At 45.3% G+C, this 16,255-nt stretch overlaps 1 protein-coding gene across 3 annotated transcripts in view; it reads left to right on the plus strand.

The window, feature by feature from the left end:
- Positions 1-16,255, plus strand: part of SH3PXD2A (SH3 and PX domains 2A) — a 269,813-nt gene continuing 253,558 nt past the window's right edge. For all 3 annotated transcript variants that reach the window (XM_042804727.1, XM_042804803.1, XM_042804760.1), the window contains exon 1: positions 1-137. In XM_042804727.1, coding sequence (XP_042660661.1) covers positions 66-137 — 72 coding nt within the window. In that variant the 5' untranslated portion in view covers positions 1-65. The remainder of the gene's footprint in view (positions 138-16,255) is intronic.

Consider the following 16,255-nt stretch of genomic DNA (forward strand, 5'->3'; position numbering starts at 1 on the left):
CCGCGCCGGGCAGCGCGGCGGAGGGTGCTGCCAGCGCCGGAGCCTTCGCCGCGGGGTGCGCGAAGATGCTGTCCTACAGCGTGCTGGACGCCAACGTGGTGGACGTGGAGAAGCGGAGGAACCCCTCCAAGCACTACGTGAGTGGCGGCGGGGCCCGGCCGAGCCCTCCCCGGGGCGCCGGCGGGCGGGGGGGTGCCGGGCGCGGTGCCCGCAGCGCGAGGCCCGGGGGGGCCGAGGCCGAGGCCCCCCGCTTCGGGGCCGCCCCCGTCGCCGGGCCGCCCTCCCCGCTTGCCCTGCGGGGACGCAGGTGAGGCGGCGGCGGGGCTCCGGGGGCAGCGGGGACCCGCACGAAGAGGGAGCTGGCTGTGGGAACGCGGCTCTCTTTCCTCGAATTTTTCTTTCTTTTTTTTTTTTTTTTTTTTTTTTTTTTTTTTTAAACGTTATCATTTTGAAGTTTCCTTCCCTTCTGAAGGTGGATCTTCCCTTCTCGCTCAGCGAGATCCAGCCCGGGGTGGGACAGGTCTCCCTGCTCCTTCCCCCGGTTTGTCTCCGTCCTGGCCGCGGCACTACAGCGTGTGCCCAGCGGGGCGCAGAGCAAGGCTCTGCTGCTCGTAGGGTGGGTGAGCCGGAGATGCTGAATGCATCTTCACTCCTTTTCTACCATAAGTTACATTAAGACGTTTTCTGAGGGGGAAGCCGGTTTGCATGGTTATTGAGGCAGACTCAGCGTTTGGGATCTCTTTCATCTCTCTTTCACCTTCCTCCTTTCACACCTTACTGCCAACAGAGCAGCATCAGAGGAGGATTTTTAACAACCTTCCCAGACTCCAGTGTTGGAGGGTGTCATGTGGAAGTGTCTTTGCCTGCAGGAGTTTGCAGCATATGCCAGAGTAGCTTTTGCCCATCCACCTAAGTAAAGAAGGCATCTTTTTTTCCCTCTCTGGTTGTTTCTGGGCTTTAGTTGGACCAAATGCTTTAACTGTTTCCTCAAAATACAACCTCTGTTTTAATATGCGGAAGGTTGGATTTTGTCTGTAGAGAAGGTAAATCATCCAGCTTTGGTAAGGAAAAGCCAGAGAGGGTGTTGCATCTGGTGTGAAATCACGCTGAATATACTGTGTTTCCTGGCATTGCGTGTCTGCCAGATTTCTTCAGAACTGGTCAGCATTTGAATGGGTTGCCTGAAAGATAAGGCTGAAGATCGGACATAAAGCTGTGTGTTAGTATTTCACATCACTAAGCTTTTTCCTCTGAGGCTTAAACCATAACCCAATTTAAGGCTAGAGGGCACTATGTTGCTGAGAGATGCCGATTTGTAGATGTAAAGCTGAAGCTCTCATCTATCGTGGAATTAAGCATCTTGTGCCCAGTTCACAGGAGTGGAAGTTTTAGGTCTCGTGTCCTCTCAGGTTGCCAGCTGGATCTGTGTGATCAGGCTATTACTCATTCACCGCTTCCAGGCGGGAAAGGCTCCTTCAGCTTTGGCAGGCTGCTGCTGCGAATTGTGGCTGACACCACTGCAGGCTGTTATCTCACCTGAAAGGTGATGGCAATTCAGCATCGGAGAAGTACGTCTGCCAAGCATGAAGATATGCAAAAGAACTCGTAGCAATACCTTCCCCATTGTCAAGAGAAATGGATGTTGTAAATTTCCTATTTGTTGGAAAATAAGCAGAAAACAATGATTTAAATCATGTATTTATAGTTTTGAAAGAAAACATTTCCTATGTTTTCCTGCAGAAACACATCTGTATTTCCTTGATAATTATTGTCATTACACTTTATTAACAGTAACCTAAACTGTTCCAAGATGCTCTAATGCTTCTAGTGGCAAATCTTATTTCTTCCTCTTCACCCTTCTCTCTGGGCACCTTTTCTAATATTGTCTTCTGCACAACAGTTCCATGTCCCTGTGCGTCCAGTTCTTGGCCAGAAAATCACAAACTAAATGGTTTGTTGGGTGGCAAGTGTTGTGTCTACCATTTGTCCCACTCAGTCTCTGGCTGTATGGTATTCAGCACAATAGGGTCTTTGCTCACAAACAAGCATTGGAGTAATTAAGTTAAAAATAATACTCATCCATGTCCTTGTGAATTTCTTCCTTTTAGATGAGTGAGTTAGCCCACAGGTCTAAAAATTTTGGACTCTTCTTCGTTTCCTAGATTGCATTGTGCTGTAGTTCTGTGTGCTGCAGCCTTTCATCTGGCTTTGGCTGGTGTAACTCACTGAGGGTGAACCCGCACTGTCAAAGAAGTTTATTCCCTGGGTCTGATCCGCTGATCACTGTTAGTTTGATTCTGTGCTCTTTTTTAACATGAAACAACTTTTTTCTTCTGAAATGGATATAAATGTGATTTGGAATTTAGTTCTCTTCATTGCCTGTGGATAGTTTGGAGAGTGCAAAGTTTGGTGCTCTCTGCCTTATGTGGCTCTGTAATACCAAAAAGCCTTTCTACCTCCAACATCTGTAAACACCTTCATGCTGTGCCTTAAGGCCACGCGACACGTACCGGCATCAGATTAATGATGTGTTTCTCTGGTGGATGGTGACAGAGGTATTGCAGGCATTTTAACGTGACTCCCTTTCTTTTTAACGGTGATCTTTCAGAGCCACGGTGGAGCCTGGGGAGGTGAAGGCAAGTCTCAGGCATTGTGGGCTTGTGGAGAGGGCTAAATGTGAGGAACACATAAGCTCCTGCACTGCTTGCCCTAGATGCCAGGAGTCATTCCCTGGAGCAGATGTTTTTCGTGATACGAGCATAGCTTTTGTGGCCCTGACTCGAGAAAGTAAAAGAAAGAAGGCAGCTTTGCATGTCTTCTTCTATGATACCTCTGCATGAAACTTCTGAAGAGATTAATACCTCACTGGAAGATTTGTAGGGCTCTGCACATAGGAAGAGATTAAAATCTTGGATCCAGTGCTATTTGATAGGAACTCAGCCAGCTTTCTCCCTGCCTTGGAAATCACTGCCGGGGAAGGCATGTGCAGTGCCTCCCTCTGCATCCCTGTCACAACGCCACCCGGTTGTCTGGGGGCCCCAGATGGCAGCATGTGAAAGGGTAAACAGAAGGTTGGATCAATAACCACATGCCTCTTGTAGGTGTATGCCTAATATAAGCTATTGCTGCTCTTACAGCTTTTGACTTTCCAAATTAATTTCCTATTCTTTCTCCACACTGATGGTCTTTTAAAAATTGATCTGTGCTTGATAATACTTCAGAAATGTTAAATCGCCTTGCTTTTTCCCTTCCCTTTTCTTTTAACAAGAACAATGTCAGGAAGGTCAAGTCTGGGTTTGTTGGAAAGACCCTTGGTGCAACAGGGGTCATATATTGGCTGAGCAATGTTGTGGTGGATCTGGGTGGATTAGGACATTGCAGTTAATGGTTGAAGGTGTCAGTTAATCATTCTGAAGAGAAAAAGCTGGTAACAAAATCCAAACCCGTTTTCTGGCCCCTGCTAAGTTTTAAACAGTCTGAAAGTCTTCTCTGTTGTTGAAGTTGATCTGTTTATGGGGTAGCTTCTCTGTCTTTTAGTCTGAAATTGTGATTGTGAGAATTAAACATGAAATGATCCCAAACCAGACATATATTATCTCTTTAAAAAGGCCCACTGTTGATGCTTGACTCCTTTAACCATCCATCAAAGAGCTTAAACAAGGCATCTTCCTCTCTCTCTGTTTCCACACTCCCTTTAGGCAGATAGCTTACCGTTCACCCAAATGCCTGACTGCTTCAAAAGCCCTTGCAGGGAGCCTCTGCCTACACAGATGTGCTTGATCCTGCTCTCAGGGAGGTGAGAGGGGGTTAGCACTTTCACCTGTTCAGAGTTTCGCATGACCTGGGTGATGGAAAACATTCATTAGAAGCCAAATGAATGGAATCCCCCACCCCCCTCCCTGACCACTTGCTCTTCCTCAGGGGACTGATGTGCATTATCTCACTAGATGTTTATATGCTTGAGGTCATTTCTGAGGTCTCTAAGTGTGCCTGTGTTATCCCAAGGGCAGGGATGGATACATCAGTACAGATTTCCTTTTCCAACACTATTCTACTCCTGTTGCAGTTGAGCTTTGTGTATTTTTTAGCTTTGTGCAGCATGGAGAAAGGTAAAACGCTCTTGCTTTACAAGTGGCTGCACTGTCTCTTTCCAGTTAGTGAGGTACATTGCTGATTTTAGTCTTTTGAGATGCCTGTATACTGTCCCAATTCCTCCCCAGGCTAATTGTTTCTTAATGCCATTGCTGGTTGTCTTGAGATTGCTCTTGTAGGTATCTCTCTGCTGCACGGACACGGTTGCTCAGCTCCTCAGGGCACTAGCATTGCTGAATCTTAAGGGATCGAGTCCTGTTTTGTTGGGTTTCAGCACTGTTCCCAGAAGGCGAGTGCAGTTGTCACAAATGACCTGTTGTAAAATATCAGTGTGCTTTGAAGAAGAACTTATACTGCTAGGGTCAAGCTCTCTTCCTTGTGTTTTAGCTGCTCTTGCTTACTGCTCAGGCTCAAGAGCCACTCAGATGCGATCAGGCATCTCCATGGCTTTATTTTGCTTTGTTGCAAGCTGCTGCAAGGCCAGCACTGATGAGGAGGGTCTGGACATGTCATCAGTTCAGTGGCAAGGATCTTTGTTCATGTGTTGGTCCCTCATTGATACCACGGGAGAAGGAGCTGGATTCCCTCTGCTTGGTTCATCAAATGGGTTGTCCAGTGTGGCCCTGCCAGCAGGTCTGAGTTGAGATGCTCCATGTGCCACTTGTGCTAGGAGTACCAGCAGCTCATGGGTAGGAAAGGCTCAGCCTGACTTTTTTTTGACCCTTTTAATTAGCAGAGCTGGAGACTGTGAGCTAGACATCTTCCAGAATGAACAGAATGTGACATACGTGGAGCTCACATGGCCTGGGGGTAGAGCACGACGAGGGACCTGATGTGAATCAAAAGACAGTGTTAGATGAGTAGATGGAGTACATATGTGGGACTTACGATCCATTTTCTGCTCTACCCTTCTCCTCATTAGGACACTCTGTGTGGCTTTCCTTCCAGGGGCCATGATCCAGCTTGACTCACTGGTCTGAATTATTATTATTATTACTATTATATTTGCCTGGGGTGCTGGGAAAAGGCCAGAAAATTATCAGGCTGCTCTGTGACTTCATCCTTCCTCAGAACTGAACTTCTGTGCATTGGCAAGGGTTATGTCAAAAGTGGCTGTGATCCCCTGTGTGCAGAGCAGAGGAGAGCTCAGGAGAAAGCAGATTGGGGTAAACATTTCCTCTCTCTTGCAGTGGCTTTCTCTGTATGAAGACCACCACCCTGCTGGGGTAGATTTTAAGGATAATTTTTACTACCCTGCCTCTTTCAGATGCAAACGTGATTTTGCAGACCACAACATTTTCATTGTTTTTTAATGTCTGATTAAACATGTTGGGAAGAGAAGTCAGTATTTCTGAAGTATCTGGAAGCTGTGGATAGACAGTTCTCTGCAGGTTGGTTCAACTCTTTGCCCCTGCTCCCAAATGGCCAGAGAAGCAGGGATGGCAGGATCAAACCGTGCTAGTCCAAAGCTGTCTGCACCACCCTAGTCCTCAGAGGACTTTTCTCTTCCTTATCACTGTAACCAGTTCTTGATGGAAATCTTGCTTGTTGAGGTAAACTTCTTCCCTAACAGTAGAGGTTTTAGTTTCTGTGTCCAGTTGGGTTTTTTACTTTTCAGTTTTTCCTATTCACTGCCTTGAGAGATTCACTTTCTTCCCTTTCTCAGCATCCCCTTAGCCTTCCAGTGCCATATCTGCATGTGATTCTCTCTTGGAGGTCTTTTCTGTGTTACCTTATCTTAGGGACTGCCCAGGAGAGGCACAATCATTTGAGCTTTCTTCCAGCAGAGTTGTGGGATGGTAACATTCAGCCAAGAGACAGTAGTATCTAAATTCAACAGTTTGCAAGTAAAAGGCTGTCCCCAGCTTTGCGAATAGATTAAAAACCAATAGAGAGAAAGGTATTTGTCCTGATTTGTTGCGTTGATGGCAGAACGAAATAACACAGGGGGCTTTGCATCCCGGCAGGCTGCCTGTACTGTCTCCCCTGTGGCTGATCCTGCAGTGTGCTGAGAGGGCAGCCAAAAGAAAGCTCAGAGAAAAGCTTTTAGCAAGCCCAGGAGCTGTGGGCAACAGCTCCAAAAGCCCCCAAGTTCCGCTTTAAGTGATGAAGACACCACTATTAACTTTCGCTCTGACCTGGTTACCAGGGAGATGTTATCCTAAGAGACAGCACAAATGCCTTCAGCTGCAGGTGACCACTGGCTTCGTAAGAGCCCTGTGTGGGGTGGGTGGCAGGGTGCTGGGGCCCACTTGTGCAACACAGCTTAGTGGGTAATAGTCAGGGTTGTGCCAGTCTCACTGCTTTGAGCTAAAAGGGAGAGGAACGGAGAGACCAAATCATGCCCTTTTCCCAGAAGGGGTGACTGAAGAGAGAGGTGGACAGACATCCTAAGGAAGCAAGTGAAGGAATAGGAAATGGAGCCCAGACTTCCTGCATCCCAGAACAGCCCGTGTGTTTATCACACCTGGCCCTTAGAGAGATGGGCAGCTCAAAGGTATTGCTCTCCTCCCATCCCTGCAAGGTAGGGTACATGCTGGTACCCTAATTGGGAAGATGAGGCAAAGAGAGGTTAAGTGGTTGTCCCAAGGCCACTCTTGAAGTGTGTGGCAGTGTTTTCTAGTCTTTTCTTCAGCTTCCAAAGCAGTCTTGCAATTTATCTGATAAAAGTACACAGCCTGAAAAAATACTACTCTTGTATTCTGTCATTGTCTTCCTCAGAACCCGTTTCCCATTTTATATGGATTAAACAGGAAGAGGGATTCTATGTGACTCTACCTGAGGCAGGAGGTGACGTACAAGCTCTCTAATTTAGTCATTTAGGAGGAAACAGCTGGACCTTCTAGTGTGAGATGATTTTTTTTTTGTTTTGTTTTGTTTTGATCTTCCTTTTTCATGCCATATCCTCTTAATATGTGCCTGCTCACGCAAAGGGAACTGGTCCCCAGTAACCACAGAAAAGAGAAAGATCATTAGAGGGATCTGACAGCACTGTGCGTTGTCATTGGCATTGTGAAGCTGAATGCTTTCTTGTAGCTAGAGCTGACACCTTCTTGCCTGGAGTGTGCTGTGTAAATATTACATGAAGAAGGCAAAGAACTGCACAGTAGAGTACTGTTTGAAATTGGTGGTGTCTGCTACTTAATCAGGTTGTGTCAAAACCAAATACAGTCAAGTCAACAGAAAAAAAACTCCCAGCAACTTCTCTGGGCCTTGGCTCACACCTCTAGAAAGAGGGTTTATTGAAAGTTTTACTGAGAAGTTTGTAATTACTGTGTTTTTTAATGTAGTGCATCTCCCTTTGTCTTTACTATAAAAGCAAAAATACAGTCTCTGGGATCTCTTTGTTAGCCTCTTCTAGACAAGGTCGTCATCACACATGAGGCAGGGGGGAAGGCAAAAGGAAACCAGGTGGATTTCTTCACCTGAAAGGATTTTAAAGTGGAACATCTTGCAACCTAGTTAGAACCTTTCCTCTTTAGCTCGTTCACTTACTCTTTGCACCATCTTCTAGGTGACTATATTAATAACGTAGTCAGTCTTTCAAACTCACATTCACTAAATGTCAGTAATACGGTATACTCATTGTATGTATTTATAAATATGGGGGGTTTTGGAATGCATTAGAGCCTTTATTACAAAGCAGGGATGCTTTTGCACTAAAACATGTGCAGACAGACCTGAAAGACGGTCTCTGTGCCGGGCTGTTAAGACAAGCGATGACACACAGATGCAGGCAGGTGGGGGCAGTGAGACAATATCAACCAGCTGAGCAGGTAATCGTCTCAATGTAATGGTAACCCAAGCTACTGTCTGGTGGTCATTTAGGTACCATTGCAAAGAACCGGCATGAAGAAGGATAATGTAGTAACAATTTAAATTGCCCTGGGGTGAAGATAGAGCAGAGGGAGACTATTTGTTTTAGTACCTGTAAGTGCTTGAATGTGGTGGTGTTAACTGGTGCTGTCATGATTAGGGTGACCTTTGTGGCAGTCATAATGATGCTGCTCTTAATTTTATTGACCTATTGATTTTGGCCAAGCTCTTCCTTATTCCAGTTTTTGGAAGGGGAGCTCAATTTGTAGCTAAATAACCAAGTCCTTAGATTAGTATAATTCTAATTTTGTGGGTAGAACACACATCTCCACATCTGGGTCATCATCAGAATTTCACATATTGCATTAGTGTGCTGCAGTGTATTCTTAGTTGGTCTTGATAGTCACTGGCTAGTCTAGCACAAGATCTCAGTGTACCATGGCTTCACAATAAGGCTGTAAGGCTGTATATTAACATTCATTATTAAAATGCAACTTCTTTAGTTTGTGATGGTTGACTTGTTGGATGGAATAAAATATTCATAGACGTTAAGTGTCCATAAATACGTGTGTGGTCCCATACATACTGTATTTGAAACCTAACTAGCAATAATTATGTTTTGATATGTTGCTGGTGCTGTTTCTCTGACCAATGGGGTGTGTTTTAGTTTTCCTATAAACCATGCTAGCTAAATGCAGCGATGCACTAGGCTCCTATGCTCTCAGCAGTTAGCAGCATGATTTTATAGGCTTGATGCAGACTTGTTTGCAAGGAAAATATCCCTGTCTGTTCATAGGGAGAAACATGCCAAACCTCTGCTAACCATAGCTGTGTTTAAACAGGAGTTCCACACTGCCATTCTGTCTCCTTTACAGAAGTCTTCCATAGCTGCCCCTGAAATACTGGAAGCGTGGTTCTCCACTGTCCAGGGCATGCCTATAAATGCAGACTTTAATGTATAAAGTTCATAAATCATCCAGAAAGTTTTGACCTAATGTCCAGTGTGATACACGTAAGACATTGTGTAGTGTTGTAGGAGAGCTCGTGTATCCTCTTTACTGGTGGTATGGCCTTGGATGGTTTTTTTAACCTCTCTGGATCTCAGCATGCTCTGCTGCAAAGCCAGCAGGATTTACTCACCTTCTATAAAGCGTTAAGATGCATGAGTTACCTAAGGGCTGACTGCTTACATAGGCTTTGAAACACCTGAGTTTGGGTAATACTTCTCTACTGGCAGGTCAGTCCCTGGGAGCAGCGGTTGCAGAATGACAAGGTCACGTTGTTCTCTGGAAATGGGAGTCAGGCCGGGGCTTCCCTAATAGTGTTCAGTAGACATGGCAATGAATGGGATGATATAAAAGCTACATTCCCCTCTGAGGAAACATACGTTTAGGATGCCAGCCATGCTTGTGGGCTGTAAGCCTGTTCCTCTAGGGCATTCCTTCCTGCCTCGGAGTCCCAGGGTCTGTGGAGGTATCTGAGGTGAAACATGGAGATGCTCTTTCTGAGAGCAAGGCAGTAGGCCACTAGCTGCTGCTCTCTGATCTCTCTCCGGTGTCTCTATTCCCTGTCAGGAAAGCTCACTGATGGAGGTGAAATCTTTTTGCCAGGCATTCCTGTACCCTCAGGAGCTTAATGCAACAGCGAACATCTGAATTACTGTGAAATAACTCTGTGAAGATGAGATTTCTAATTGCTCCCTCAGCGTGCCATGAGATTTTCCTACTCTTTGGCTCAGGCCTTTCTATTCTTTATAAATCAACTCGTGCATGTATTTTTTATGAGTAGAAGGTTATTCCTGATTTTCCCCTCTCCAAGCAGGTTCAAGCCCACAGCAGACCCTTCTGACCCCAAGCAAAATAGTCTGAAAATCTATTTTAAATGTTTTTTTTTTCATTTCCCTGCCCTGCAAGTGTTTTGCTGCACTGTCTCTGAGCTCAGTTTATTTCCTGTGCTTGAAAATTTGGCACTCTGACACCTGCCTCATCTCAAGCAGCCTGAGCTTGAAGGATGGTTATTCATGGGATAGATGCTACAAGAGGCAGCCGAGCTCCCAGTCTTCAGCAGAAGCAGGGCAGCTGGCACAGCCCCCGCTAGTGTGTAAGTGGGAGGACTGCAGTTTCCCAGGGCTGTCACTCCAGCAACTTTCACCAGCATTAAAATCACTTAGAATTTAAAAACAAATAAACAAGGATATGTGACGTATTTTCCTGGAAGAAAGCCACAGAGAGCAGATGAAGTGCATCTCCCTCCTCCCATCTCCCAAACATGTCACAGGAAAAAAGACTGGAGTTTAGCTTTTTCCTCAGTGGGATTAAAACAGGCTCAGGAGCTGGCTTCTGGGACGGAACAGAGAAAAAACAAGAATAGGAGGGAAGCTCTGTGTGTGTGCTTTTTTATAAACACATCTGTATCAGGTGAAACTCTGAGAATCCCTGAAACAACGTTGGTGGTAATATCTCTTTTTATTAGCATAAGGGTTGCTTATTTTCTGTTAATAACAAGAGATGAGAGCTGTTGGCTGATATAGAGAAGAGTAAAAAGTGACTGATTCGAGAGGAACATCTGTGCTTTTTTTTCCAGATACCAAGGGTTAGCAATCCTGTATCTTCTGCATTTTACAAGCCGTGGACATCCTTAAGTTGTTTCCTTTCCCTGAGTCCAGATAGGTTTTCCTCTAATGCTTCAGCAAAAGGTGTTTTATAAAGACAACACAAGATGTTTTACGCAAAGGGAATCTAGCGCAGTACCTGCCTCCAAAATTCTCTCACTTGAGGCATACGGAAGAGTCTGTTATTGCCCAAGAAGAGATTTTTTGTTTAATCTTTTGCTGCTGTCTTTGTTACTGTAACAGTCTATGTCAAAACTCTAGACTGTTTTGGGGAAACAGATTTCCACCTGTTTGAGCTGGGCAGCTGTAGTTTGCGTTTCATCCTTTAATACAGACATTCCTGGTTTGTAAAGTATAGTTTGGTCTAAACTAAAAATATTTTAAGTGGTTTTGTCATGGGTAACAGCCCCTGGAGATTGCAGTAGCCATGAACTGTGCAGGAGAGTCCATCAGTCTGTCTTTATACCTCCTGTCTTCTTGGCATAAGGACCAGTGGCTTTTTGTATAGCAATGGCAATTTGCTAGTGGCACTGGAGAGTGACAGCATGTACTGGTGTGCAGGGGGCATGGCCATCTTGGAGGGAGTCTCCTGTTTTGAAAGGACTGAGGCTGTGACCCAAGTGAATGGGATCTGAGGACATACAGGCTGGGGATGGGAGCAAGGCAGTGCTGCTCAGGCCCTTGGCCTCACCGCTGAAGGTGTTGGCCAAATTGCTTGGCTGCAGCAGTTCTGGGTTTTCTACTGGTCCTTTCAGCTGTGAGTAACACTGTGTATCTGTGTGCCCTGGTGTTGGCCAGGATGAACACTGGGTTTACTGTTTTACACAGTTTTTCTCTTCTTGTGTTGGGCAAGTGTGCAGGTGTTTGATAGGAGTTGGGGTTTTGACATGAGGCTTCAACTGTGTGTGCGTGCATGTGTTTTGCTTCTGTTTTAACTTCTGCGTTGCTCTGAATTTGAGCAAGAAAAGGGCATGATTAAAGAAATGGGGTGGAAAGCAGAGGTTTGCAAAAGCTCTTTAGATCCCATTGGAGCTGATACCACAGTCCTGGTCAGACCCTAAAAAAATATTCTTTTATTCTTTAATTTTTTTCCACTTCTTCTCACAAGCTCTAATCTTGCCCACAGGGTTATTTCTCACTGTCTCAATTCTGGAGTTCTAGGTGATCTTCCAAATGTAGTAGGGCTGGACTGGAAAACATCCTGTGGGCAACCAGCAGGGCCTTCTGCTGGGTTTTGAGGGTCTGTAGAAGGACTGAGGGTATCGCAATGAGCTTATCAGTGCTACCATTACGCCTGAGCAGAGGTGACGCAAAGCTACCCCTGTGTGCTGAGCGATTTGTGGGGTTCTCTGTTATCATATAGTGATGCTAAGCCATAAGGGTTGTAACTTATCTGATGAATAGAGTGAGATCATTCTCTACCAGGCACTGGCATTTGTGGGAGTCTAGGTGTCCCTGTGTTGGGATCTTGTTTTTGAGGAGCTGAAACTTCTTGGCTGTTGCCTTGCTGTGTGTGAGAGGTATCGGCTGGGTTGTGATAAAGACTTTGGCTCAGACCAGGGTGAGGGTGCAACTGGCCACGTGATTTGGAGCACAGGGGACTTCAAATCATCCTAAGAAATCAAATGGAGAAATTATGCTCACTGTTTCTATTTGTAGAAAGGTAGAGAACTTAGTTAATACTAGCACAGGACTGACAGTCCAAACCTGATTGAATATGTGTTTTATCTGCCAGCACCTTGTCCTGCCTGGTCCTTTATCAGTCTTCTGCATCTGGTTAACATGAGCTGTAGCAGATCGGGGTCAAACACCTATTGCCGAAAGGCCAACCTGTTGTCTTTACTGCATGTTGTGACAGAAAGGGTTAAACAGAAGGTGATGGTGGCTAATAATTTGCTTTAGGCAGTAACACAGCAGTAAATGCTGAGATGACATGGGAACGCTCTTTAGCTGACGTCCTTGTGAGCCTCTCGGTGACATCAAACTCCTGGACCTTTTCCAGACGAGTTTGGCCTTGCCCCAGTGACAATAGATGTTAATCTGTTGGCTTGTCAAAAAACTGTGTTAGTGGCTTTTTTACAGACCTGTTTCCAACCCTCAGATTTCCCTGCTAGTAAACACAGCATTATGTCATTATTTTACCAGGAGCCAAGCACCAAAGCCAACTTTATAGTGCTGTCATCAGCAAACGTCCATTCACTTTGGGGCTTTATCTGAGTTCCCAGGCTCTTTCTTCCCACTGCTGCCTGTGTTCTGGTCTCTGTGTCCATCAAAAGCCTGTGGATGCTTTATGGGAAACATGTAGGGTCTAGTAGTCATGGCTAACACATTCCAACCTATTTGTCTTAGATGGGGCTCCTGTACCTGTTTAGCAAAGATGCCTTGGTTTGTAAAGCTTCATCTTCTGGTGACTTTTTAGCCAAGACAAACTCTTGGATTCATGAGTTCCTGCATGCAAAACAAGATGAAGGGATTTGCAGCCCAACCTTGCTCCTAATTGATAAAACAATAACCAAGCCATAGCCAGGGGCAGTACTGCGCCCATGCTAGCTCCTGTTTGTTGCAAAACACAATAGCTGAGTTCCTATTAAAAAGACTGGTTGTCAAATTGCTAACATTATAAATTAACTTCCTCAGCTTTCAGAAAAACCACTCACCACTGATGAAATAAAGTCATTTATAAAATTCTTGTAGCTGTTGTTCCTTGTTTTGCTTCTAGACTTATTTCCAGCTGTCCCTGCAAAGGATATGAAAGTAAAGATTTATAAAGTTACCTTCAGTGGTTGGGAGCTAATATGCTTAAGACAAACAAGCCTTCCATCCCTAGCTCTAGTTGGTCTTTCTGGGGCTGGCAACAGTCCAATCCTTCTCATACCAAGACCTGTCAGAAATTATATCCCAAATCAGCTGAAGTAGTCTAGAAGTAGAGGAAAAAAGAGCGAGATAGGCTCATTTGAATGCAGATCCTGAATTCTTCTGATACACGCACGGATAGATGATGGAGAGACAGGTTCAGCCTCTTGGCAATGGTGCAGGAATTGTGACATTCTTGGATACGAGGTGGAATAAATTTAAATGTGTTTTCTCCACTATGTAATTAAGCTCTGCAACACCTTGTTCAAAAGTGATATGAATGCTGAAATTACAAATGGTTCAAAAAAAGTGTTGTCAGATATCTGGGGACAAGACTGACTGCTATTAAACATAGCAGTCAAGAAATGTGGCTGGGTCAGAAAGTCTATAATCTACCGATTGCTAAAGACTAAGCACATTGTGTTTTCTCTGTTGCTATTAAGCAGTTACCATCTAGCTTTGTTAAAAACAGAGTGCTAAGCTTGGGTGCAACTTCATTTTGTCCCAGCCTGGCTCTTTTGATGCTTTCCCAGATGCCCCTTAACCGTATGGCACTAGGTCAGGCTTCTGGGGCTTGCTGCATCTTGCTAACATGAGACTTGATGAGATGAAGTTAGGAAGCACAGTGCATACTGTGAAGAAGTGAGCTTGCCATCACCACTTCCAGCTCCCTCCTCTGCTCCGTACACTTCTTTTTGGATCTCATCACATGTTTATGGGCTAGTGTCACCCATCGGGGCCTTGGCTTCTTTATGCTTCCCAACCTTGGGTCAAGTGGCAATTTATTTTTGTAGAGATATCATGTCTGGTATTACTATTAATACACATTCAGGCTTTGCACTTATCTAATTCCTTTCATCCAAGGATCCCCCAACACTCTGTGCATCAGCACCTCTTTGCAAGGTAGGCAGATCAGACAGGGAAGAGCATTATGTTTGCAGGAGGGTATCTTTTGGCAGAAGTGTCGTCTTAGAGCCATCACCAGACTAGTGGATAATTTGGGCTGATGGAAAACAGTTTCATGGTTGAAAGTACTATGAGTGGGTCATGGGACTGTAGAACATAGGCTCGGGGCAGACGTAGGTCATTAATAGTGTGCAAACTTATTGCATTCCCACATATGAACCTTCAGGGTGGTTGGGTTAGCTTGATTGGAAGCTTCAAACTTCTGATGGTTAATGACTTACAGTGTGGACATTTTTTTATTATTCGCAAGCATCCTGTTTGTTCTCACACCAGTATTGTCCTTTTGCATAAACAGGTCTCTTCAGTCTCAGTTGAGTTTGACCTCCTGTCCCAAGTCTCTCCACTATTTTGTAGAGAGTGGTTGTGTCCCTTTTTAGCCTTCATTCTGCTGAGCTGCTTTAACCTCCTCTCGTAGAAAAGGCCACCCTCAAAGGTGCATAGCAAACAGGTTTCCCTGCCTCACAGTTTTTGCAGTCATTGCAGACTGAATACAAGTGAGCTGTTTAGCCCGACCACTGACAACAATTCAGCCTGGGCAGCGTCAAGCATGTAGTGGGTTAATTTGCACTGCTGGGTACAGCCTTGACTATGTTGGCAGAGGCCACATGCAGCTGCCTCAGAATAAGTTTGACCTCAGTGGGGTGGTTTGCCAGATGTAGTCAGGTGCGATTTGGAGGAGACAAGCTCCTGGGCCTGCCCTGTCCCTGAGCTCTGCAATGTGTCAGATGTCAAGATGGGCTTTGGAGAGCAACTTGTGGTTCTTTCACAGTTTAATTTTCTTTGGGGAGTTTCAGAGTGAGCCCCAAAGCCCTGCAAGTGACACTCTACTTAGAAAAGCAGAGAAGAGAAAACATGGCTGATTATGTTCCCACGTTAGCTTTAATGAGGGTAATTTTAAGCAGATGGTGTCTGTCTAATGTTCTGAAAGCACAGATAAACTAGTTTTCAACAGGTCTTGGGAATGGAGCGGGCGAGATGAAGGGCATCATTTTAGCCGGCAGCAACTTGCCTGATATGATGCTTGGCAGGCTTCCTAGAGAGCTTGGGTGAAGCCCTCTCGTTTGGGCAACCTCTGTGCATCCCGCTTGGGTGAGAGGAGAGGTGGCCTGCGTTTTTTGTCTGAGCTTCAACAACAGTAAATAATTTCAGATTGACGTTGTGGAAGCGTGCTGTTTTTGTGAAGGGAGGACAAGGAGGGAGCCAAACATAACAAGAGTTTCTCAGTGCTTGGGGAAGAGAGCCAGGGTCACATTTGGAGCTTGTAGTGTTGGCAGGCACAGAAATGACGTGCCACATCACACGTGTATCAGTGGAGATAGCCGGGGCAATCATCAGCAAGCTTCTTTGTGGTTTGGTTTGTGATGTTGATGACCCAAAACTGATGCTGGGATGTTTTAGACAAACACTTTCTTTTCAGCTTCCATATCTGCTCTTTTAAAATGTTTTTGGCATCTGTCTTTGGGGTAGGGAAGAGGCCATAGCAGCCCCTGGGATTTCAATCCCCATGAGTCCAAGTTATGCCGTTATAGATCTGCTGCCATTAAAATCAGCATCGCTTGAAGTTGTCCCCTTTACAAAGTTGAGTGCTGACTCTGCTCCAAAGTACTGAGCTCCTCATCCAAAGCCATTCTTGACCCTGGCTGTTTGGCTAGCTATCCTCCTGGCTGGTGTCTCTCCATCCTTCTTTGCTGGGGAACATTCCCAGGACCGAACATAAAGATAGTTCAGTGTCTTCACTGGCATGCGCAGTGCAAGTTTTTACACATCTTGTAGGACTAATTTGTTATCAGTGAACTAAGGCGGCTTTGAGATGGCTGCAGCTTACTTCATTAATGCAGTCTGAGACTTATTTGCTTTTCAGATGTTTAACTGTGTCTTAAAAGCTGATTTCGTTGGGAAACCCGAGAGGGAAACACA

Source organism: Tyto alba, unplaced genomic scaffold (genome assembly GCF_018691265.1).
Source record: "Tyto alba isolate M040663 unplaced genomic scaffold, T.alba_DEE_v4.0 Super-Scaffold_1, whole genome shotgun sequence".
NCBI classification, from domain to species: domain Eukaryota; kingdom Metazoa; phylum Chordata; class Aves; order Strigiformes; family Tytonidae; genus Tyto; species Tyto alba.